This window comes from Acartia tonsa, chromosome 10 (assembly GCF_053477335.1).
Source record: "Acartia tonsa isolate MP-2025a chromosome 10, ASM5347733v1, whole genome shotgun sequence".
Lineage (NCBI taxonomy): Eukaryota > Metazoa > Arthropoda > Copepoda > Calanoida > Acartiidae > Acartia > Acartia tonsa.
Window position 1 is genome coordinate 2,841,290 of NC_137269.1, and position 26,678 is coordinate 2,867,967.

General features: G+C 34.5%; 2 protein-coding genes across 3 annotated transcripts in view; one reads left to right on the forward strand and one right to left on the reverse strand.

The window, feature by feature from the left end:
* LOC145329184 (double-stranded RNA-specific editase 1-like) overlaps nt 1–26,678 on the forward strand; it is a 53,799-nt gene that overhangs the window by 7,991 nt on the left and 19,130 nt on the right. For both annotated transcript variants that reach the window (XM_080173220.1, XM_080173221.1), the window contains exons 8-10: nt 947–1,013; nt 1,272–1,333; nt 3,777–3,881. In XM_080173220.1, the coding sequence (XP_080029346.1) occupies nt 947–1,013; nt 1,272–1,333; nt 3,777–3,881 (234 nt within the window). The remainder of the gene's footprint in view (nt 1–946; nt 1,014–1,271; nt 1,334–3,776; nt 3,882–26,678) is intronic.
* On the reverse strand, nt 4,698–16,734 carry LOC145329176 (sodium/potassium-transporting ATPase subunit beta-1-like). The gene is made up of 7 exons (XM_080173209.1): nt 16,575–16,734; nt 15,692–15,853; nt 11,152–11,324; nt 10,944–11,014; nt 5,934–6,131; nt 5,505–5,678; nt 4,698–5,228 (listed from the first exon to the last, which is right to left on the reverse strand). Exons 1-7 carry the CDS (start codon nt 16,649–16,651, stop codon nt 5,091–5,093), a joined length of 993 nt encoding a protein of 330 aa, XP_080029335.1. The 5' UTR covers nt 16,652–16,734; the 3' UTR covers nt 4,698–5,090.

The following is a 26,678-nucleotide window of genomic DNA, read 5'->3' on the forward strand; positions in this document are numbered from 1 at the left end:
AGCTGCGGACGTTACCCAGCTGACATATGGATAGGCTGCTTCTATTTTTTGTTGTAGTATTATTGAGCTCAGCACCCATAAAAACCTACCCCTAGACCCGTCACAAGCCCTATCTACAGATTCTACTCTTGGCCGCTTCCAGCTGAGCTGCAGCTGTTACCCAGCTGCCATATGGATGGGTCGCCACTATTTTTGGTAGCATTTTTGAGCTCAGCAACCATAAAAACCTACCCCTAGACATGTCACATGCCCTATCTACTCTTCATACTCTTGGCGGCTCCCAGCCGTTTTCAGCCGGTTCTAGCCGTTTAGCAGCTGGTACTAGAAATTTAAAAAATGGTTATTGTTATCATTTAACATGAATTAAACCAAAAATATGTTTTTAAAAGTTGATTCTTACGTAATTAATGATGAATTTGCCCTGAAAATAGGCAAAAAACGGCTAAACGGCTGAGCCGCCAGCTGCCAGCCGTTACTTTTCCAACTTTTTGTTCGATTTAGGGAGAATAGACCTACCAAGGATTACTCATGCAAAATTTCAGATCAAAATTCGAATTCTAAGTGCCATTTATACATTGATTACGAGATGGTTGCATTAACCCCCCCCCCCCCCCCCCCCTTTATTTTGAACTAGCGGTTACGTTCCTATAGGCTTTTAAAGGCACTTGATCAAAATGATATATAGTTATAATATGTTCAATAGAACTTGCCTTAAAAAAATGTTGAGGTCTTTACTACAAAGTGCCTCTGCAGCTCTGAATCCCCTTCCTATTTTTTTTAAATAATAAAAAAAAATTTGTTTAAGGGGGGGAATTTTTATTATGTTTAAACCATGCGGGAGCCCTAATTCTGCTGGGATAATACTTCAAATTACGAGAAGTTTGTTCGCTCAACAAGGCAATTCCAGGTAAAACGCAACTCATAGTCATATTGATTTATTTTTCAGGGACCCAGTCATTCCCCAGAATACATTATGGAGGCGCGCCTACCCCCTCATGTCGTTACTGGCACAGGCATTACATTCAACTTAGAACCATTCTGTATAAATAACAAAATATTTTTAGTATTTTTTGATGCACTACCGACGGGCCGATTAAATTATAAACTGGATGCCGATTTATATTGGTAATCTTCACTAAAAATTTCAGCCGTCTATCTTTAATAGCAGTCGAGAAAATCATAATTCCTCCTGACAGAAAAAGGTCATTTCAAGTTTTATCTGCATGTGATTTTTATAGCATTCCAATATTTTAAGTTTTTGTAAAATTCAGGAAAAAGTAAGAAGGATGCAAAATTGAATGCTAGCAAAGCTTTGCTGGTTCAAATTCATCAGGTAATTAAAGTAAAACAATAGAGGGAGAAGGGATTAAATAACTGTATGTCCACATCCTAAGAACCTTGTGCCGACTCTCAATAGGGTCTATAAATATCACCTAATAGTGTCGGGAATATTAACACATCCAAGTAGCTGAAAACAATTATATAGCAGACAAAGAAGGTCCTTGGAAAAGGGGGGCAGTTTTATCTGTATATACATCTATACTATAGATCTGTTATCAGGCAAATATCAGGTATTTTTTTTATTATAATTGGGGATGTACAATACATTTCTTTTATCGTGTAATCCCTTAATATTACTGAAAGGCTGAAAATATTAGAAACAGCGTTGCAGAGTCGTTTGATTTTGATGCGGCTCCGGCTCCGACCTAAAATCAAGAAAAATTCAACATATTTTTTTGGTCTATTTTTCACTTTTGAAGGTTTTAATTTTTAATAAATTAATTTTTGATAAAAATGGACTTTGAAAACTTAAAAGGGGGATTTGTACACGACACAACAGAGTTACCAAATTATAATTTAAAAAAAAATCTTTTTTAGCTAACCCGGAGCCGTTTTTTAACCAAAATCACTGCTCCGGTTCCAGCAAAATATGGCGGCTGCGGCAACGCTGCTGAAAATATTAAAAACTTTAGGTATAATCCATTTCGTGACAACGCCTCTTAAGGGTCGTTTCTTCTACCCGAAACTTTTAATGGCATCTGTTTTTTCAATTGGTGTATTTTTAAGACACACAATAAGGATTATTTTGTTTCTATAAAAAATCTAGTTCCTTCCAGTATTTTTTTTTTGTATTTTTGTACTATTTCAAAATCTAAAAACACATGTTAATCAAGTTACATAAAAAATACTTTGGAAAAGACAAACATGATAAATTTTGTAAATAAAGTTAATAAAATAAACAACCCGCGACCGACGATTTTGATAGTAAGGGGGGGGGGGGTTAATGCAACTATCTCGTAATCAGTGAGCAAATGGCACTTAGAATTCGAATTTCCATCTGAAATTTTGCATGAGTAATCCTTGGTAGGTCTATTTTCCCTAAATCGAACAAAAATTTGGAAAAGCAACGGCTGGCGGCTCAGCCGTTTTGCCATTTTTTGGATATCTGCAAATTAGTCACGAAACCTATCTCCACATAATACTTTTTTCCACTCCGAAACGCTATCAAACGGTTCTAGACGGTAGCTGTGGGTACTAGAAGTTTTAAAAATGGTTATTGTTATCATTTAACATTAATTAAACCAAAATTATGTTTTAAAAAGTTGATTCCTACGTAATTTATGATGAATTTACCCTGAAAATAGGCAAAAACGGCTAAACGGCTGAGCCGTTAGCCGTTACTTTTCCAACTTTTTGTTCGATTTAGGGAAAATAGACCTACCAAGGATTACTCCTGCTAAAGTTCAGATCGAAATTCGAATTCTAAGTGCCATTTTCTCACTGATTACGAGATAGTTGCATTACCCCCCCCCCCCTTTACTTTTCCCTTTTTATAGCATTCAATGATATTTTGCCATGATACGTGTTTTAACACATTAAACTTAAACAAAACATTGGACTAAAAACATTCAATACTTTTCAATGATTTTTTGTTGTTCAATTTACTATCTTTGACAATAACGTAGCATATTCACCCAAAAAATGCTTCTTATCACTGCTGAAAGGTGCTAAAAATGATTTGCTCTCGTTCATGCATAAAACCCTTTAGCATAGTTTGAAACAGAAGAAAGTCAAATTGGATTAGCTAAATCATTGACTAGACTAGCCTTACTACTAAAATTTGCATTTTAATAGTTTTTTTATCGCATCATATTATAGGCAGCTTATTCGCGGAAATTAAGGTTGGGGTGGGGGGTCGGATATGACACTACTGCGTAAACAGGGTGCAGAGAATAGGTTATTAAAGAAAAAAGTTTAAAGAAAAAAGTTTTGGGGTGTATTTTTCTTATATTAAAAAAATTTTGGATTTGGCCTTCAGGTTCAGGTGTTGCAGGCCTTCAGCTTTGTTTTATAATTTGACTTCTAACTCTTCAAAAAAAAAAAAATTTTTTTTCCATTTTTACCTGTCCAGAGACAACCTGGAGGACTGCAGAACCTGAACCTTTTTTAAATATAAGAAAAATACACCCCAAAAGTAAACTTTTTTCTTTAATAACCTATCCTCTCACTCCTAAGACAAAGCCTATGCACCCTGTTTACGCAAAAGTGTCAGATCCGCCCCCCCCCCCTTGAAAAATTAAAAGATTAAAACCTGTTTTTTAGCCACAAGAGGCTGAAGGCTCATGCTTAAAAAAAAACTTGAAATCATTATTTTAATTTTGATTTTAATATTCGTGAATTAATATATTTAAAGTATGACTGAGAACCGGTTCCAATTCAGAGGATATTTATCGGTTTTGAAGCCATATTGGAAGAACATTTATTTCTATTATTAGGTTGAGTTTAACCCCAAAACAAGTGAGATAGTCTGCAAAGGAGCTGGAGCTGTGGATACTGATGTGCACAATGAAGCAAGATTTAGCCATACTTTTGCAGATAAGGTAAGAAATATACAGAGGGATATAAAGAGATGAGACAATGGCCTATAAATTGATGTATATCTCCAATGATTGTGTACAAAATTATCCCTAGTGTAGGTTACAATTAGTGGTTGAAATTAGGGATGGCAATCCGTTAAATTTTTTGACCGGATTCGGATTCTTACAAGAATCCGTCAAAAAAATATTCCCGCGGATTCCGGATTCTTATTTTTGGCGGATTCCGGATTCTAGCAATATTTTAAAAGGCGTTTTTTTTAAATTAAAAAACCAGATTTTAAAGATATTATATATAATGATGATCATCTTTGACTTCAAAAGGGGGGAGTTGAAAGAAAAAGCCTCAGGACGCTAATTTTAGCCCACCAATTAAGAATCCGAATCCGCTATTAAAAAAAGGATTCCGGATTCGGATTCCAAAATTGGCTAAAAATTAGGCGGATATGAACTTAATGAACCAACCAATCATCAATAAAAGTCCCCAAAGTTGTTGAGCTACTTAAGAAAACGGCATTTTAAAACTTTGGGGACTGTTATAATAAACAGGCCAATGTCCGCTTCCCCCCTGGAAAATATAAGTGGGTCAAAAGTTGAGTTTTTGTGTGTTGATACTTGTTATAACTTCCAAATGCAGGTTTTCATTATAAATAAAATCAACAAAAGTAAAAAGTATTAAAACACTTAGAAATATTTCATTCAACAAGTGTTAAGGTTTGTTTTTCCTACCATTTAATTTTAGAGCTTCGCTTTTATGGATTATGTAGTCCTGGTTATGGTTATTGCTAAATGATTTTTAAAAGTCTTCTAGCCGAATTCAACATTAAATAAAAATAGATTTTTTTATGATTTATTCTTTTTCAACAAAACATTACAAACATAACAATTAACAATGGCAGAGTTCTGTTCTATGTGTTTAAATTTATTCAGACTTTAGCATCTTTAATTAAATGGCCTTAGTCATACTTGTATAATCTTGGCCAAACATTGATCTTAATGTTTTTGCTCAAAGAAAACACATTTATGATCAAAACCAAATCATTAAGAATAATATTGTTATTGATCTCAAGGTTCTATTTTCTGGATCTTTATTCAATTCCTTTGCAGCTTAATTCGTCAAAGTCCGCAATTGAATAGATTCATACCATTAAACCTTACAGATCATAAAAAAATGATAGCATGACTAACTTAAAAGGTCTTCTAGATCATTACAACCTACATGATCATGACCTCAAACTGTGTGAGACCAGCCTTGTGCTTCTTGTCGTGTTGAACTCCCTCATACCAGGCTCTACACTCTATGTGGACCATCTGACCGGGGTTCTTGTTGTTCCTATTCTTGGGAATCTCAATCTGAAATCATAAATATAACATAATCACATTGTATTTAATTATAATTTAACATTCAATTCATAGAAGGGCAATGTCTGCTGTCCAATATTATAATTTAAAAATATAAGGAATCACTGGAATACTTAGGTTCTGCTTCCCAGGGAATATTCCTACTGTTTGAATCATTGTTTCAAGCTTTTAAACCCATCATAAAAATATGTTAGAGGTTACATTCTAAACCCTCTTGGGGGAAGGCTCCTAGAGTGGCATAAAGCCAACAGTAATGAAAATTCTTACCTTAAGACCCATCAAAGGAGAATGGTAGTTGCCCCCTCTGTATGGGAAATACTTCAAGGACACAGACCTAGTTGGAGGGAAGAATTCAAGCTTAACAGCTTCACTGTCAGCCGGGAACCTTCCAAAGCAATCAAAGAAAACTTGTTCCTTGTCATCAGCTCCACGGATGATATCCTGAAATAGAAAATTATGTAGATGAAATATCCTGTATTACACTTTTTTATTTAAATGTAATAAATAATAAAATAATTTGCAAGGCTGTTAAGAATTATAAGATATTGATTAATTATCAAAGATAAAACATGAAATTGATACATGCAATGTAAGTGATCAAACTCTTCCACATCTATTCAGTTGCGTCCATCTACTTAAAATGTTTCTTCATCAAACATTGCCAATACTGTCCATAAGTCCAATATTTTCACCTACCTTAAGCTCTGGTGACATCTCATCATATTCTGGTTCATCCAGCTTCTCAACATCAACTGCCTTGGGAGATAGAGCATAGATCTTATTCAGCTTGATGAACAGACATGGGCTCATAGTCTCATCCTCTGGCATATATCCATAGGGAGCTTCTCCACAGGCTCCAAGGTCAGCTACATTGAATCTGCATTTACCCTTGTTCTAAAAATAACTTATCAGTATGTCAGTTATAATTAAGAAATAGATATAACAAAGTAAATGTTATGTATCACTTCAATTGTATTTATATATAAGCAAGGGGGGGGGAAGTTTTGCCACTTTCGCTTACTCCGTGATTATTGGGCTAGGTATTAAAGTTAGACTATAGGTTATTTGGGATAAAAGTTTACTTTTGGGTAGTAGCTCACGTATTTTTAATCATTTTTTGGATAACCCCACCCCCTAGCCCCCCGGGGCTCAAAAACCCCCTTAAAATGAACCTAACCTTAATTTTCTCAGGAACAATTTGACCAATTGAGATGATTTTTTAAACTTAAGCTTTTATGCTTATAAACTACCTTCTAGTTTAGAAGTCACCCCCCTGCCGCCAACCCCTAGCCCTCCGGGGCTCCAAAAAACCCTAAAAATGAACCTAACCTTAATTTTCTCAGGAACCATTTGACCAATAGAGATGATTTTTTAAACTTAAGCTTTTATGCTTATAAACTAACTTCTAGTTTAGAAGTCACCCCCCTGCCGCCAACCCCCAGCCCTCCGGGGCTCCAAAAAACCCTAAAAATGAACCTAACCTTAATTTTCTCAGGAACCATTTGACCAATAGAGATGATTTTTTAAACTTAAGCTTTTATGCTTATAAACTAACTTCTAGTTAAGAAGTCACCCCCCTGCCACCAACCCTTAGTCCTCCGGGGCTCCAAAAAACCTAAATATGAACCTAACCTTAATTTTCTCAGGAACCATTTAACCAATAGAGATGATTTTTAAAACTTAAGCTTTTATGCTTATAAACTAACTTCTAGTTTAGAAGTCACCCCCCTGCCTCCAACCCCTAGCCCGCTGGGGCTCCAAAAAAACTCTAAAAATGAACCTAACCTTAATTTTCTCAGGAACCACTTGACTAATAGAGATGATTTCTTAAACTTAAGCTTTTATGGTTATAAACTAACTTTAAGTTTAGAAGAAGCCCCCTGCCACCTACCTCTAGCCCCCCGGGGCTAAAAAAACCTAAAAATGAACCTAACCTTAATTAAAATTTCTTATTTGAAGAGTAAGAGGTACATTTATTAAACCAAATATGCTTATTTTTGGATGTTATTGACATATTTGCTGAAAAAAATTAGAATCGGCTTCCAGGTTCAGGTGCTGCAGGCCTCCAGGTCCACTCTGGAGACAGGTAAAATTAAAATTTCTTATTTGAAGAGTTAGAGGTACATTTATTAAACCAAATATGCTTATTTTTGGATGTTATTGACATATCTGCTGAAAAAATTAGAATTGGCCTCCAGGTTCAGGTGCTGCAGGCCTCCAGGTCCCCTCTGGAGACAGGTAAAAATTAAAAATTCTTATTTGAAGAGTTAGAGGTACACTTATTTAAACAAATATGCTACTTTTTGGATTTTATTGACATATCTGATGAAAAAATTTAGAATTGGCCTCCAGGTTCAGGTGCTGCAGGCCTCCAGGTCCACTCTCGACAGGTGAAAATTAAAATTTCTGATTTGAAGAGTTAGAGGTACACTTATTTAACCAAATATTCTTCTTTTTGGATGTTATTGACATATCTGCTGAAAAAATTAAAATCGGCCTCCAGGTTCGGGTCCTACAGGCCTCCAGGTGGACACTGGATAGGTAAAAATAAATTTTCTTATTTGGAGGTTAACTTATAAAACAAACTATGCATTGTTTTTGATGTTAATAACATACTTGAAGATAAAATTTAAATCGGCCTCCAAGTTCAGGTGCTGCAGGCCTCCAGTTCAACTCTAGACATGAAAAAATTTAGATTCTTAATTTTAGAGTTAGAGGTCAATTCACAAGAAAATAAGCATCTTGTTGGATAATATTACCATATTTAAAGAAAAAATAAAATCGGCCTCCAGGTACTGAAGGCTTCTAGATGGCTTTTTGGGGGTATTTTCAGATATTTTCGCTGTTTTTTTCTCAGTTTTTAAAAACATGTTAGGTATCATATTCATTGATACTTTTTGATATGGACACTTTTACCTGCGTCTTGGTGACCGCTGGTTGCAGCTGGCCAGGTGAATATCTGAACTTGGAGCCAAATTAATATTTTTCTCCAGAAATAGTAATAACAGCCAAAAGATCCATATTCTGTTTTATAAGTTGCCCTCTAACTCTTCAAATAAGAAATTTTAATTTTTACTTGTCTCAGGAGTGGACCTGGAGACCTGCAGCACCTGAACTTAGAGGCCGATTTAAATTTTATCTTCAAGAATGTTAGGAGGCCGATTTAAAACTTTTTCAGCAGATATGTCAATAACATCCAAAAGAAGCATGTTTGGTTAAATAAGTGTACCTCTAACTCTTCAAATAAGAAATTTTAATTTTCACCTGTCGAGAGTGGACCTGGAGGCCTGCAGCACCTGAACCTGAAGGCCGATTCTAATTTTTTCATCAGATATGTCAATAAAATCCAAAAAGATGCATATTTGTTTTAATAAGTGTACCTCTAACTCTTCAAATAAGAAATTTTAATTTTACCTGTCTCCAGAGTGGACCTGGAGGCCTGCAGCACCTGAACCTGGAGGCCGATTCTAATTTTTTCAGCAAATATGTCAATAACATCCAAAAATAAGCATATTTGGTTTAATAAATGTACCTCTAACTCTTCAAATAAGAAATTTTAATTAAGGTTAGGTTCATTTTTAGGGTTTCTTTGAGCCCCGGGGGGCTAGAGGTTGGCGGCGACTTCTAACTTAAAGTTAGTTTATAACCATAAAAGCTTAAGTTTAAGAAATCATCTCTATTAGTCAAGTGGTTCCTGAGAAAATTAAGGTTAGGTTCATTTTTAGGGTTTTTTGGAGCCCCGGAGGGCTAGGGGTTGGCGGCAGGGGGATGACTTCTAAACTAGAAGTTAGTTTATAAGCATAAAGGCTTAAGTTTTAAAATTCATCTCTATTGGTCAAATGGTTCCTGAGAAAATTAAGGTTAGGTTCATATTTAGGGTTTTTTGGAGCCCCGGAGTCCTAGGAGTTGGAGGCAGGGGGGTGACTTCTAATCTAGAAGTTAGTTCATAAGCAGAAAAGCTTAAGATTAAAAAATCATGTCTATTGGTCAAATGGTTTCTGAGAAATTAAGGTTAGGTTCATTTTTAGGGTTTTTTGGAGCCCCGGAGGGCTAGGTGTTGGCGGCAGGGGGGTGACTTCTAAACTAGAAGTTAGTTTATAAGCATAAAAGCTTAAGTTTAAAAAATCATCTCTATTGGTCAAATGGTTCCTAAGAAAATTAAGGTTAGGTTCATTTTTAGGGTTTTTTGGAGCCCCGGAGGGCTGGGGGTTGGCGGCAGGGGGGTGACTTCTAAACTAGAAGGTAGTTTATAAGCATAAAAGCTTAAGTTTAAAAAATCATCTCGATTGGTTAAATTGTTCCTGAGAAAATTAAAGTTAGGTTCATTTTTGGGGGTTTTTGAGCCCCGGGGGGCTAGGGGGTGGGGTTATCCAAAAAATGATTAAAAATACGTGAGCTACTACCCAAAAGTAAACTTTTATTCCAAATAACCTATAGTCTAACTTTAATACCTAGCCCAATAATCACGGAGTAAGCGAAAGTGGCAAAACTTCCCCCCCCCCCTTAATACCTAGCAAAATGCAGATTGTTTATTTAGAAAAGCTATACATGATGTTAGTCTTCTTACATTAGAATTAGTTTCTTCTATCTCATTTCTAATTAACAAGGATGAAAACATCCAAAAAGCGAAGCTCTAATATGGTAGGACAAATGAACATTATCACTTGTATAGTGTCAGAACTGAATAATTAGAATATAAATGTATAAGAGTCGAAGCAAAATTGTAAGTAAATTTGTTGAAAAATCTGGATACAGGATAATGTTTATGGACATACTTACATTTTAAGGACTTGATTATAGAGTTGCTTCGCTTATAATATTGCACTTTGTTGGTCCAGGAATCAGTATACCAAAAATCAGATCAATTGGATAATTTAATCACATAAAAATTTGTTGTTAAACAAGGATGACAACATCCATAAAAGCGAAGCTCTGAAACGGTAGGACAAACGGACATTAACACTTGTATAATGTCAGAACTGAATAATCAGAATGCGAATGTATAAGAGTCAAAGCAAAATTGTAAGTAAATTTGTTGAAAAACTGCTTGATACAGGATAATGTTTATGGACATACTTACATTTTTAGGACTTGATTATAGAGTTGCTTCGCTTATAATATTGTACTTTGTTGTCCCAGGAATCAGTATACCAAAAATCAGACAAATCGGATAATTAGGTCACATACAAATTTGTTGTTAAAAATGTAAAAAAATCAACATGAAAAAATGGACGTACGGACATTCTAGTAATGATTAAAGAGTTGCTACGCTTTCTAACTCGTACCTAACTATTATAGGAATCACCATGCAAAATTTGAAATCGAAAGGACAATTCTAACATGCCTAAATTAACGGAAAAAAGCTATTTAAAAAATTTAAAAAATCAACATGTTTAAAAAGGACGTACGGACATTTTGGTAATGATTATAGAGTTGCTACGCTTTCTAAATCGTACCTAACTACTAAAGGAATCACCATGCAAAATTTGAAATCGATAGGACAATTCCAACATGTCTAAATTGACGAAAAAAGCTATCCGTTACAGACGGACGGACGGACGGACCGACCCTAATTATAGAAAAGCTTCGCTTTTAAAAATATTAGACCCATATTGACTTAGAAGGTAAAAAATTACTAGTGTTTATATATTTCTTATTTGCTGAACTTATTTCATTGTCAGCTGACTGACTAAAAGAAAATTATACCTTGTCAGCATTGTTGTCTGGGCACTCAAAGAGTCCTCTTGTATCTTCATATTGTTTCATGTAAATATCCATCCTTTATATCAATTAAATAGTTCAGATCAATAATTTGAAATTTAATATTGTATTTATTTACCTAGACTTTTTAAAAATTTAAGTTTGATTAACTGAAAATTAAGCTTATGTGAGAAATAATAGAAGAACTATATATTCCTTGTCTTCCAGTCAGCATTTCTCTCTCCTTCTCCCTCCTTGTTGGTGGGAGTCTGCTTGTTGTCAGAGGAGTAGAAGACATACAAGCTTGAGTCTATGTGTTTGTCACTGTGAATGGGTTTCACTCCAACACCTGGGTTTGAACCAATGAGGGAATCATCAAGAACCCATCTAAAATAGGAAGTCCAATAAAGATTCAAAAACAGTTTTATTACTAGAGTAAAACACTAGAGGGAGAAAGGGTTAAATAACTGTATCTCCCCATCACAATATTCTTGTGCTGACTCTCAATTAGGATATTGAAAATCGACCAATGCACATTGGGGCATATCAGCCAAAAAGGGGATTTAATTATTTAGAGCCCGAATTTCTTGTTCAAAATGTCAAATTAGAATGTTTGAGGTCAGGGAATGCATTTCTTAACTTATCAGAGGAGTATGAAAATTTTTCAGTAGCGCAGCTACTCTATCACTAGCTTTTTGGGCCCTTTAAAGTGTATCTATGTCAATTGTAGTCCGATTTTAGTGTTCAAAGTGTCAAACTAGGGGTTGTTGGGGCCTGGGAATTCATTTCAGTAGAAGGGGAGGGGATGGTGTAAAGGGGGTGGATGAGAATTCCTTATTTTAGTCAGCTACAAGTTTGTTCAGTGATAATAAATCCATTATAAATGTAGGCATGATTGACATCAATTTTTATAAACTAATATCTATATTTATAATGAAATTATGATTCTTGTTTACTGTTTATCTGTATATTAACCCTTAACAGTTAGGGGGAGGGGGTCGTTTCCCCCCCCCCCTCCTCCCCTCCGTTTTTTTCTATCATATTTTCTGTGTGTGAAAGATAGAGGGCTATAAATGAGTGACTTCTTAACTATGGCTATGACACATAACTGAGAGTTGGAATTTTTTGAATATCTCAATCCTGGCGGGCACTGCATGCCAGCAATCCTGACAGGTTCATCCAGGTAAAAAGTAGGGTTGGGCCGGATATCCGGCCATTTTCAATATCCTGCCGGATACCGGATATTGAAACTATCCGGCCGGATATCCGGCTTTAACTTTTTTTTATATTTTACACCAAAAATCTCTGCTTTTTAAAATTTTAAATGGCTATAATTTTCTTATTATTGAAGCTAGAAGAACATTGTTTGAATATGTTTATCTTTATGTAAATTTTATATATGAAATCTCAAAAGTTTATTAATAAATTTTTTTTGCTACTTTAATATCTGGTAATTTAGCCGGTTATCCGGCCGGATATCCGGTAATTTGGCCGGATAACCGGATATTTGCCGGATATCCGGCGTTGGCCGGATATCCGGCCGGATACCGGATATCCGGCATTTGAAATCAGCCGGATATCCGGTATCCGGCCAAAAAAGTATCCGGCCCAACCCTAGCCAAAACATTTTTTCTGACTTAAACAAAGCCTTTTATCTTACTAAAATATCATAAACCCTTATGTAAAATATAAGTATTCAAGTCAATTTTAGGTTCCAGGTATGATCTTGAAGGTCCTGATCCTCCAGGTCTCTAGAAATCATTAAAAGCCTCCTGTGACCGCAATTTTTGACTTAGAGACTTCAAATTTTAAATTTAAGCTTTTCTTGTATGTCTACATAACGTATTGAAATTTCCTAAAGATCCGCCGCCGTTTTCCAACCATCCGCCGACTGCGGCGGCTGGCAGCTGCCAAGTACAGCTGCAGCCGCCAAAATTTATATTTTGAGATTTATAATATAAATTTTACATAAAGATAAACATTTTCTGAAAAATTTGTATTTGTAGCTTCAAAAAAAAGAAAATAACAGCTTTTTGAAATTTTTAAGTAAAAAAGTAACAAAGGTTGTTGAATAAAAGAGCGAAGTAAGCGAAAATTGACTTTGAATCACTTGTAGTCGGAAATTCATTATCAATCAGGGGACCTGCAAAAAGAACCCCCTCCCCCCCCCCCCCCCCCCGACCGATAAATGTGCGACAAGGGGCCCAACTGTTAAGGGTTAATTAACAAACAGGGATCTAAGAGACAAAACAATGACCGATTAATATATGTATCATTGTATATTGTATATACCTACATAATATTGAAACATCAAATTATATTACGAAATTGATTACTGTAGATGACAATTAGTGATTAAAATATTTCATCACTCTACTTAATGAACCAAGCAATAAAAAATCAATAAAACTTCCTAAAGTTTTTAGGCCAAAAAATAAAAAAAAATTATTTTAAAACTTTGGGGACTAGTGTAATAAACAGCCCAATGTCCCCTCCCTTCCTAAATAAAACTGCAGATTTTAAAATGAAGACCAAGTAATTACATAATTTAAAAACAAAGCATTACCAATAGAGAGACACATAACAATTTCAATTAATTATAAGAACACCACGTTATTTGGATATTAACTAAACCTTTGGGACATTTGGCTGTTTATAACACTAGTTGCCAAAGATTTACAATTCTGTGTTAAAATGTTTTGAATACTAATTTTTATCTATACAAGAGGTAATTTTGTGTTTTATAATTGGGAATGTACATCAATTATATTGACCTTTGTCTTATCCCTTTAGATCATTGATAATGGTAATAATCCTTAGAAACAATTATTTAGTTACATTAAAACTTCGAACATAAAGAGCCCCTCCCCACCATTTAGTGCAATATCTATCATCTATCCATCTATCTAGTGTGGTAAATTGCAAAATCCATCTATCTATCAATCTATCTATCCATCTATCTATTCATTTATATATCCATCTATCTATCCATCTATTTATCCATCTATCAATCCATCTTTCTATCTATCCATCTATCCATCATCCAACTATCTATCTATCTCAACCTCTAAGGAAAACAATAAGGATGATACAATTCATAAGTAACAAAGCACAAAAAATCTACTGTGATAAATTGCGAATATGGTCAATTAAAGAGCAAATGCTTAAATTTAATAGTAAATTACATACTGAATAGCTTTATAGTGTTTCCAATTTATCTAAACACTCTAAAATAATAGACATAATATACGTGGATATTATAACTGGGTAAATTTTGTTGTCAATTTAGGTTGCTAATTTAGTCCTCATTTATTGGTCAGTTCTTACGTCCAGTATGAGGGGAGGGGATATCGTTATATTAGCATGCTGGAAAGACCATTTCATTTTAGTTGGAAAAAATATGGTGCAACAGGCAAGTAATTATATATCCCTTATTAAGATTCTAATTTCGGGTTGTTACAATATTGACAGGAAGAATTATGTAATAAATTAGCGCAGCAATATCAAACTTGAAAAAAACCATATATTTTAGAGGTAAAATAAAGCAGGGATTTAATGAAATAAAACAACTATGTTATTAAATTTTGACTTTAAAAGCATTTTCTTACAAAGTTTTTGTGCACCCACCTTCAGAAAACAGGCAAAAAACCCCTACGGGGGCGCGGGGGGGTAAATGAAACCAGTACTGGCGATTATAATATGTCTTTTGGTAATCAAATATCGCTTTTTTAGCCGGTGGCACCCGGTGAAAACATGTTTCCTGATACTGTCTACTTAAATGTTGATTTTAAAACAAACAAAAATAAACTAAAATCTTGACTTCAACTAGAATTATGTAGGACTAATATCTTCAATTTGTGCGTTTTTCTTTTATATTCTCAATATACATGTAATGCATGACTCAACAAAAGTTATTTTGTCTAATTACGTTAATTCTAAGAGATTTTATAATACTTTTAAAATTGTTGGTGAAACACACAAAATATGCCTTTTTCTGTAAGAAATTTTTTGCATTTCTTAACTTCCAGGCATTAGAAAGCTTACTTAAAAAGCGTAATTTTACGATTCCTTTGAAATCTGATGTAATATGGATATAATAATACTCATAGAATGATTAAAACTTGATTTGGGGGTGGTGAATAAAATCCCCTGGTTGCCCGTATGTGCAATGGTAACAGGAATATTAACACAGCCAAGTAGTAGAAGTAGCAGATCAAAAATGTCATTGAAAAGGGATGGAGGTAATTTTCTTTATATACATCAATACTATAGATTTGTTGTTTTATTTATGTTGAAAGGGGGGAGGCGGTTGTGACACATTTAGAAACCATAACTAAAAGTCAAATGAACTCAACTAAAAAATGAGTTACAGCACTGAAATTTGGTATGGCAGTTGCTTTAAAGAGTACAATGTGGAACTGTAAAGAAATGGTGGTGGAACCACCGTTATCGCCGAATTGTTTTTGGCAGGGAAAAAGGGTAGTGGGGGTTTCATTAACTTTTCTTCAAAAATCCACATTGTCTAACCAGCTACTGTCATTCCAAATTTCATTGCTGTAGTAACTCTTAAATTCCTGTAGTTTTGGTTTCAAAAAGTGTCACAACCGGCCCCCTCCCTTTAAACATATTCTGAACCTTTTTCTCAATACTTTGAACCCTTTTCTATTTTGATTCATAGTGATAAGTATTTGGCCTGAAGTTCATAATAAGTACCAATCGCATTGTATATTATTAGTACAATATATATACTTTACCTGGGGTATCTGTCTGGAATTGTTAGGAAAAATACTTGGAGACTGGCCAACCAGAAAGCTGCCAGGAGGGTGTAGTAAATTAGGTAGAAACCAGTAATTTTGGCCCATGACATGGGAGTTCTTGAGAAGATTGCTCCAGTTTCAGGGTTATACACAAAGTACCTATAAATAATTGGCTTTTATTATTAGTTATAACAGATTCATTTTTATTTTATTAATAGTTTCCTATAAACTTTTAAAAATAGAAAAATTCAAGAAGTAGGTTATAAGAATCCTTGTTTAATAAATGCCAAATACTAAATTTAATATATACTGCATATATAGCTCCTAAAATTTCAAATTTTGGATGAGTAATTCTTGGTAGGTCTATTTTTCCTAAATCAAACAAAAGTTGAAAAAGTAATGGCTAACGTCTAAGCTGTTTTTGGCTACTTTTTGGGCAAATCTGTCATAAATTACGTAGGAATCAACTTTTTGAAACATATTTTTGCTTTAAATCATGTAAAATGATACAAAAAAAATTTTTTTTTAGATTTTTAGTACCAGTAACTACTGGTTAAAACCATTTGAAAACGTTTTGGAGCGGCAAAGAGTATTTTGTGGAGATAGGTTTTGTGATGGATTTACCTTGAAAATAGCCAAAAAATAGCTAAACGGCTGAGCCGTTAGCTATTACTTTTCCAATTCTAAGTGCCATTTATACATTGATACGAGATGGTTGCATTAAACCACCCCCCCCCCCCCCCCTTTATTAATAGAAATATGTCATAATGGTCACACAATATGTACTTGGACATTTGGCTGATTATTACACTAGTCCGCAAAAGTGCAAAAAATCCTGTCTATCATAGCTTTGTTGTAAAGAAAAAATGAATAACTAAACCTGAATGCCTCAAAGCCACTTCTGTCCCATCCTACTGGCTTGATGGCAGTGCCTCCCAAAGGTTGCGTGTCAGCCATATTTAAAGATTATTTTTTTTTTATTTGGACAAGTCTAAACTAGTTTCCAAATTACTTGATTCTGAAAATATTAAGTTTTAAAACAAAACTAGCGGCGCTGTGTTAGAAGGGGTAGGAGGTATAAAAATAGCTTAAAACCCCCACAAGACTTAAAGCTGAAAATAGAATAGCCTAAAACCATCCAGGGACCTGTATGAAGCTTCATTCAAGTAGAACTTCTCAATCGGCTCAGTAGTTTAAAAAGATCTTAAGCTTTAGATAAAAACCTTACTACTTTAAATAATAGGAAGTACATATAGTGAATAATATCATAAGATTGAAAAAAAAAAATAGTTTTTATAAATTTTGATTGATGAAATGTGAAAATCATTTTAATTGTTAGGTAACTGTTTAATAAAATAGAATTATTTCCTATGAAAGTAAAGTCCCAAAAAAATGTTATATGTACTTATAGTATTGTTATAAAGTAATGTATAAAGGAGCTAGGTTTTGTTAAAACTGAATTCAGAGACCTCAATCTTAACTTGTTCTTAAAAATCTGCCTGGCTCATATCAAACTCTTTCATATTTATGTCCATATTAGCGCAGCTACTCTAGCTAAATTTTTAAAAATATGTTATACTTATAAATTAGTAAGTTTTTTGAGCATGAAATTACGGTAACTACTAAACTGTTCGAGTTTTCCATATAAGGGAAGCTTCACATTGGTCCAACGTTGGGTTTCGGCTATTTAATTCATAGATTTAAGGCTTAGGATAGGTTCAGGTTATTTTTCATGCACTTCACTTTCCTGATCACTAAATGCTAGGGCGCAGCCGCCATTAGAAAGTTATAATATCTTTTTTTTGTTTATTAAATCTTCTTAAAAGAAATTTGTGTTTTATAACCTTGCCCTATAAACGCTTTCTGTGGTTTATGGGTTTTTCTGTTATATTTTAATTTAATGTTTACTTTCAGCATAGTGATAAGTAGATGAAAGAGTATCTTACCTCTGTAGAGTGATGTGTACATGTATAGTATATTTCAGGGAGGGAGGGGACGTTTGGCTTTTTATTACATTAGTCCCCAAAGTTTTATAATAACGTTTTCTTATTTGTTTGATTCATAATTTTTGGAGACTTTATTAAATTTTGATTGGTTGGTTCATTTAGTTGAATACTCAAACATTTCAGCCACTAATTGTAATCTACAGAAGGGGTAATTTTGTGTATCATCATTGTCTAATCCCCTTAGATCCCTGTGTATATATGCTAAGTAATCAACATGTGGTCTCATTTTTCAATATACATAAACTAAAATCTTTAAAAGTACAGGGATTAATACTATTCTATTTTTATCCATGAATCTAAAATACATTGGTACCCAAAGTTTTATAATCACGGTTATCTTTTTATCTCAAAAACTTTTGAGAGCTTTTATTAAATTTTTATTGGTTGGTTCCAAAGTAGTGGAAAAACTTTTTTTCACCAATAATTATAATCTACAGAAGGGATAATTTTGTTTATCATCATTTGGGATGTATATCCACATCTTTTGATAAACCAAAGTTCTCTTTCTGCGGATTTAAATAATTGAGGGGGTGGGGAGGGGGGGGTGAACACTGATTGTTAGTACCAACCAAATATAATTGAAAATAAGTTTTTTTATGGCAATAAATGAGAGATTGAGTTTATAAAACAATGGGTTTCTAACCACTGCCAATACAGTGTAACTTTTAAGTAGGAAAGATACTTTATAATTTAACTAGCGGCTTCGCCTAGGGGCTTTGCCCTAAGAGGTTTGATCAACCTATTTTTTCGTATTTTAGATTTAAAGAAAAAGAATTATTTTGTGGGAGGGCTAGTCAACCCCACTAGGTATTTTTTTTAAATTTTAGTTCTAAAAAGAAATTTTTTTTTTTTTGGGGGGGGGGGTATTTTTCATTTTTTGGCGGGTTTGGGGTTTCTCACCCCCCAAGAAAATAGTTATAAACCTTCTCGTTACCTATGAGAAGCTACCCTGTAAAGGAGAACCAGATTAGTTCAGCGTTTAGCTAGATCCTTCGGTACAAACAAACAGACAGACAGACAGACATCGTTCCACTTTGTATTATAGATTTCCGGCCGTCCGTCCTAACTCTGTAGAATAAGATTTTCTTGGCAGTTATTTATTATAGGTTGCTGTTTTTTTTGTGAAGATACCTCTTTCCAAAACGCATCCAGTATACAACATACTCTTGTCAGTCAGTCTGTCAGTTATGCAACAGAAGACCTAAAAACTTTGTATGTCCGTTTGTCAATCCATACATTTTTTGTGCTTCGCTACTAACGGATGTTGTCATCGTCGTTTGCATAAGATTATCACTGACTTAAATTGGATTATTTCTGCTTCCTTGGCTCATGACATGCAGGGAGGGAGGGGACATTGGGCTGTTTTTTACACTAGTCCCCAAAGTTTTATATTAACGGTTTCTTATTAGTTTAATAAATCTGATTGGTTGGTTCATTAAGTTAAGTGTCAAAACGTTTCAACCACTCATTGTAATCTACAGAAGGGGTAATTTAGTTTATGATCATTGGGTGAGTAAATCATGCTATCGGCCATTGTCTTATAACTTTAGAGTCCGGCTTGACATGTAAATGACAACCTACTAAGTAAGTCAAATCATATTATAATGCAGTATTGTCAGGCAGGGAGGGGACATTAGACTGTAAATTACACTGTCCTCTAGTGATGGCAATCCGTCGAATTTTTGGGCTGGATTCGGATTCCGGATACTTAAAGGAAACCGTCAAAAAAAGTGGCGGATTCCGGATTCTAGCAGTATTTTAAAAGGCTTTGCCTTTAAAAAGAGGGAGTTAAAAGTAAAAACTCAAGACACTAATTTTAGCCTACCAATTAAGAATCCGGAATCCGCAATTAAAAAACGGATTCCGGATTCGGATTCCAAAATTGGCTCAAAAATTGGGCGGATTCCGGATCCGGATTGCCAACCCTACTGTCATTCAAGTGTCCAAACTTTTCAACCACTAATTTTAATCTACAAAAGATGTAATTTGTAGAGGTGTGCATTAATATATAGTCCACTGTCTTATCCCCTAATACCCCTGAGAATTATCAATGAAAAATTTTCTTAAGATTAATATTTATTATTTTTATGCTGTTGATATATATAATAAGGTTTTTTACTTTGTTATCCTTACTTAAAAATAACAAGATGTCTGTCTGTTTTTGTAGGGAAGAATCACTCCATTCCCTCAACCGATATGGTTCTCCTTTACAGTGAAGATTATAAAATGTTTAAGGAAGGTTTATGAATAATCTGGGGTAGGGTGCCTTCATCCTGCAAGAGAAATGGTCTCCAAAAAAATAGATTTGAATGGAAAGTATTCCTAGAAGCCTCTAGGTGTGTAACCGCTAGTTATTTTAAGAAAAATAAGTCTAAAATATCTTCTCTTGTCTAAAAGCCACCTGTTAAAATATTTTTAAAGATCAAGAGTTTCAAAATTATTTACATTTAAACAAAACTGATTTATACTTAATAGCTTAGGTTTTTAAAGTGTCAAATATTTTTGTAATTAAGAATCTAAATCTGATATATTTAGCCTTGAATTGATAGCAACAAAAGTTATTTTTTACAATCATTCATCAAGAGAGAGAGAGAGAGAGATTTTGTACTTTGATCAGTAGATATTTATATTTTCACAATATCAACAAAAAATCTAAGCTAATTTTCAAGTAAGGAAATGTTTGACGTCCTATCCTTATACTAAAGTAACATCATGTGTGTGTTTGTCTCTTTGTTTGTACAGAAGGATCTCGCTGATTGCTGAACCGATCGGGTTCTCCTTAACAGGGTAGATTCTCATATGTCCCGAAAAGGTTTATAACTATTTTGGGGGAGGGTACAACCACCCTCCCCTTTCAAATCGACAAAAATAAAAAAAACGTCGCCCTGCAGACTAACTTGCAGTCAGCTAAAAACATAACTAACACAATGTATCAGTGAAAAAAATATGTTTGGTAAATAGCTGATTTTAAAATAGATTGAAAAGAAACATTTTACGTGTCCCTAGAGGCCTCTTGGGGCGTAGCCGCTAGTAAAAGTATAAAATAGTAAGGTTTATTTGTCTGAAGCTTACATTATCAATCTATACTAAAGCGATCACGTTCTCCCTTTTAGGGAAGTTAGACGTAGGTTCCGAGAAGGTTTTAGGCTATTTTTTTTAGATTAAAGTCACTCTTGGGATGGTTTAAGGCTACTTTTTTTAATCTTTGAATTCTGGTCATCTTAATGATAGGGGCATAATATCTAGTTTACTTATAAAATAGTCCTTTAAAATCTCAAAAACTGCTAAACTAATCCATTTTATTTTATGCACACGAGCGGGTTTAGATATGAGTATTACGCGCGGCTGCCGGGCCATGCTTTATATATTTTTGACTGAAAATTATATTTTTTGTATGAACAACCAGCTGTTGTAAAAATCAGCAAGATTTCAGATATTGTTTGGATTAACCCATTGTTGATGTAGCAAGGCATTTTTAAACACATGAATTTTTTATTTATATAACTTAACTGTATAGGGGATATAAATATTGAAGTAAAATGGTTTTAGTAGGAACCATTGGTGCTTTCTCTCATCGTGTCTGTTAAGCACCGAGCCCCCCTCCTAGCTTTAGAAAATTTATAATAAGGGGAGGGGGAGTTTTTTTTCCCCCCTGTGAATGACCCCTGCGTGGTTACTAAGTAAGCAGTATAACCTAACCCTACCTGATCTAAATAAATAAACAGACTAACTGGGAAAAGTTATTGAAGTACCTGCGTTTAGCGAGGGAGGGGGGGGGTAATTTTTTACAGTTATTTCCCTTGAGGGAGTGAAACCTTTCCAAGACCTATAAGAAGCTACAATAAAGACTAGAACCACATCGGAATAGCAGTTTTTCGGTACAGACAGACAGACATCCTATTACTTTTTTATAAGAATTTGCATTACTAGAATTTTTAATATTATTTTAAAATTAAAGTTTAAGTTTAATATTGCTTAGTAATAAAAGTTTTACTTTCTGATACTTGATCTTTTTATGTGTTTTTAAAGTCATGATGTCAACTTTTTAAATATTTTTTTATCGCATTGTATTATAGACAGCTTTCCGCGGATTTTAAAACGATAAATAAGATTAATTAAGGTTGTGTCAGCCCCGAGAGTTTGAAGGCATGGGCTAACAAAACTGGTATTAATATTATGATATTTCATTTTACTATTTGTAAAAAAATGTCTATAATACGAACGATAAATGATTTTTCAGTATTGCTTGGAACCGGTTCCAATACAGCGGATATTAATCGGTTTCGAAGCCATACTGGAAACAGAAATCAGGAAACTGAAGATCATTTAAAGAATGGATAATGAATAAGTATTAAGCATACCCTGAAAAAAAATGTTACTCCCATCTGGCTAATACAACAATGCTGTATCTTAAATAGCAGCCGAGAAAATCATATTTACCCTTAGTGTTTTGAACAGACTGACAAACAGGCATATTGAAATATAAGAGTAGCTTCGCTACGAACAAAAATAAGTAGTCTCTTCCTATTAAAGGCGGATTGTGCTTGATTTAAAGGTTAAGTTTTATCTATCATTATGGATATAGGATTGGTATACATGGATATATTGACAGGGGGAAAGGGGGGGGGGGGTAAAATGTGGTGACTCGTGCCACGACATACCAGCAATTTTATTTTGGGTGCTACTCCCTTAGTTTTAGAGATAATTGGATGAAATCTTTTGGGCTGGGTCAGTAATTACCCCAACTACTGGTATCTTTCAAAAAAAACGGCGGCGGGACCGCCGCTCCCGCCGCCCGCCGCCGTTTTCCGCCGCCACCAAAAAAAAATTTTTTTTTTGCATTTCTCGCCGAATTAGGCAATTTGGAATCATTTGAGACCATGTTATTTTTTTCAAAAATTTTTCCCCTTACAAGCAACCCTGCGGGGGGACTTAGTCATTTTTTTCAAATTCTCGTATATCAAGGTATATCTTGAATACAGTACTTCTCCTGTGATTTTGAAGATATTGAAACAAAATCTTTTTAGGTTGGTAAGTAAAAAATACTTGAATTAAGAAAACGGCGGCGGGACCGCCGCTCCCGCCGTCCGCCGCCGTTTTCCGCCGCTAACAAAAAATATTTTTTTTTTGCATTTCTCGCCGAATTAGGCAATTTGGAATCATTTGAGACCATGTTATTTTTTTCAAAATTTTTCCCCCTTACAAGCAACCCTGCGGGGGGACTTAGTCATTTTTTTCAAATTCTCGTATATCAAGGTATATCTTAAATACAGTACTTCTCCTGTGATTTTGAAGATATTGAAACAAAATCTTTTTAGGTTGGTAAGTAAAAAATATTTGAATTAAGAAAACGGCGGTAACTAATGGCAGAGGTACGGCTGCGGAAAACAGCGGCGGGACTGCTGCTCCCGCCGTCCTACGCCATTTTCCGCCGTTTTATTTTATTTCTCGCCTAATTAGGCGATTTAGAATCATTTGAGACCATATTTTTTTTCTTCAAATTTTCCCCTTATAACTAACCCTGCGGGGGGACATTTTTTTCAAATTCTCGTTTATCATAGTATATCTTAAATTCTTGGCTTCTCCTTTTTATTCAAATATTTATTACTGACCCATCAAAAGTCCCCCCGCAGGGTTGCTTGTAAGGGGAAAAATTTTTGAAAAAAATAACATGGTCTCAAATGATTCCAAATTGCCTAATTCGGCGAGAAATGGAAAAAAAATTTTTTTTGGTGGCGACGGCGGGAGCGGCGGTCCCGACGGTCCCGCCGCCGTTTTCTTAATTCAAGTATTTTTTACTTACCAACCTAAAAAGATTTTGTTTCAATATCTTCAAAATCACAGGAGAAGTACTGTATTTAAGATAAACCTTGATATACGAGAATTTGAAAAAAATAACATGGTCTCAAATATTCCAAATTGCCTAATTCGGCGAGAAAAGTCCCCCCGCAGGGCTGCTTGTAAGGGGAAAAAATTTTGAAAAAAATAACATGGTCTCAAATGATTCCAAATTGCCTAATTCGGCGAGAAATGCAAAAAAAAAATTTTTTTTGCTGACGGCGGGAGCGGCGGTCCCGACGGTCCCGCCGCCGTTTTCTTAATTCAAATATTTTTTTACTTACCAACCTAAAAAGATTTTGTTTCAATATCTTCAAAATCACAGGAGAAGTACTGTATTTAAGATAAACCTTGATATACGAGAATTTGAAAAAAATAACATGGTCTCAAATATTCCAAATTGCCTAATTCGGCGAGAAAAGTCCCCCCGCAGGATTGCTTGTAAGGGGAAAAATTTTTGAAAAAAATAACATGGTCTCAAATGATTCCAAATTGCCTAATTCGGCGAGAAATGGAAAAAAAAATTTTTTGGTGGCGGCGGAAAACGGCGGCGGACGGCGGGAGCGGCGGTCCCGCCGCCGTTTTTTTTGAAAGATACCAGTAGTTGGGGTAATTACTGACCCAGCCCAAAAGATTTCATCCAATTATCTCTAAAACTGAGGGAGTAGCACCCAAAATAAAATTGCTGGTATGTCGTGGCACGAGTCACCACATTTTACCCCCCCCCCCCTTTTTCATCAATTTAGCTTGTATTGGTCCGTTCGTTCATCCAGTAGGAAGGAGTAAAGGGGGTGTATGGGGGGTATCATTATTTTAATCAGCTGCGAGCATCACTTTATGAGAGTACACAAAAATCTGGTGCAACATCCATGTAATAATATTATTATATCCATTTCTATCATTCATAAAATCTAGTCAATACTTGTTGAGAACTTAAATTTCCATTGTTTATATCAGATATTGGATGGGGTAGGGATAAAAACTTCACAATAAAATTATTTTACTGTCCAATTATATATTTATCTTTTATATAAAAGTAATAGAATGTCTGTTTGTGTGTGTCGTGTTTGTAGCTTAAAATCTCGTTAATCACGGGGCTACCCAATTTTAAGGGTTGGGGTGAAGGGGAGTTAACCCCCCCTTAAACTTAAAAAAAAACATATAAAAAAAATACATTAGATTACCCCATTTAAAACTTTGAAAACCCTCATTTTACCCCTTCAGTAAAAGCTTGGACGTCCCTGTACCCAATATAACCTAACCTAACCGGACTAACAAAAACTTCCTTCAAAATAGGGGGATTGGTGATTCTTAGCTCGACAAGGCAATTTGAGTGAAATTGCAGATTTTTTCCCTTCCTCCAACATAATCTTTTATGTCCTGTATTATTTGTTAAAACTTTGTCCTTTTCCGTGGTATATCCCAGTTTTTTTGTGACATTTTTAATCTTAAACAAACAAGAATATTTATACAAAAAAAATAAGGTATCTTCACTAAGACTATTCTGATATGTACTATAGAGTGGGAGACTAGGTACGTGCACGCCGTCCATCCTGCACTGTGCATCAATGACCCTAGGAGCTACACCAGAAGAGTCCCACTGTGCTGGAAAGGTTCCAGGGTAGATGCCAGACTGAATTCTGGTCACTTCCCCTCGCCCAGGGGGTTTGGGTGGGGCTAACAATCCTTCCCTAGAAAAAACCTGCTTATGTTAAACCCGCACACTATAGAGTAAATTTAGTAATAATAAAAAAATTTAAGTGAAGCTTTTATTAAATAACGGTCCATCCATCCGTCGCAGATAGCTCTAATCGTTAATTCAGGCATGTTAGAATTGTCCTATTGTTTTCAAACTTTGCAGGTGATTCCTCTAATACTTGAGAATGATTTAGACAACACTTTTTGTAATATAACTATCCTAGTCATCTTATTTTTAGTAGCGTATTTTTGTCAGTCCGTCCGTCAGTCCGTAACGCTATGGGGGAAATGGGATTTACTCAGCTCCTATAAAAGATAGAATGCTGAAATTTTTTGACAACATTCCCATCATTAAGGAGCACAATTAAGTATAAAACATCAATGGCGGTAGGACCGCTTTTTTGCAGGTTTTAGGCTATTTTTGTATTTTTCACATTTTTCTCCGTATCTTCAGTGTTTATGGTTCGATTTTCAAAATTTTTTCAGTTATTGATATTAAAATTAAATTTCCTGTCGTTTACAGTAAACAATCATGACGGTCAAACTGCCATTTTGCAGGTTTTAGGCTATTTTTGTATTTTTCATATTTCCACCATATCTTCAGTGTTTATGGTCCAATTTTCAAAAATTTTTCAGTTATAGATATAAGAATTAAATTTCCCGTCGTTTAAAGAAAACAACCATGACGGCCAGACTGCCTTTTTGCAGGTTTTAGGCTATTTTTGTATTTTTTCACTTTATTCTCCATATCTTAAGTGTTAATGGTCTGATTTTCAAATTTTTTTCAGTTATATATATCAAAATTAAATTTCCCGTCGTTTAAAGAAAACAACCATGGCGGTCAGACTGCCTTTTATAAGGTTTTTGGCTATTTTAATATGTTTTACACATTTTCCCATATATTTGGTGTTTTTGGTCCAATTTTCAAACTTTTTTGGGACATCAGTATCAAAATAATTTTTCCCATTGTTATGAGAATCTTTTATGTAATCTACTTTGACCGTCGTCATCATTAAAAATAAAACAAGGTTTCGTGTTTATTTTCTCCAATAAATCTATTCTTGTTTTTAATAAATAACTTTAAATCTACTTTTACGTATTTCCATCCACGATTTTTTGTGCTTTTCTACTTATGGATGTTGTCATCCTTGTTGGAATATTGATTCCCAGGACAAGTTAAAATTTTTTAACCGAAGCTTATTATTTATTAGCAAGTCCTAATGATGTTAGTTGTACTTAATTAGTATCCTGTTTGTGCAATTTTGCAGCAAATTTACATTTATATTTGTTATACTCAAACGTCTGACACTCTAAACCTGATTTAAAGTTTTAATTTTGTGGATGTTTAAATAAAACAAATGGAGAGGTAGGTTTCTAGTAAAATCCGTAAAGGTGTGTGTTTTAAGGCTTAAAAATAGTAGTAGAACGATAATATTCACTAA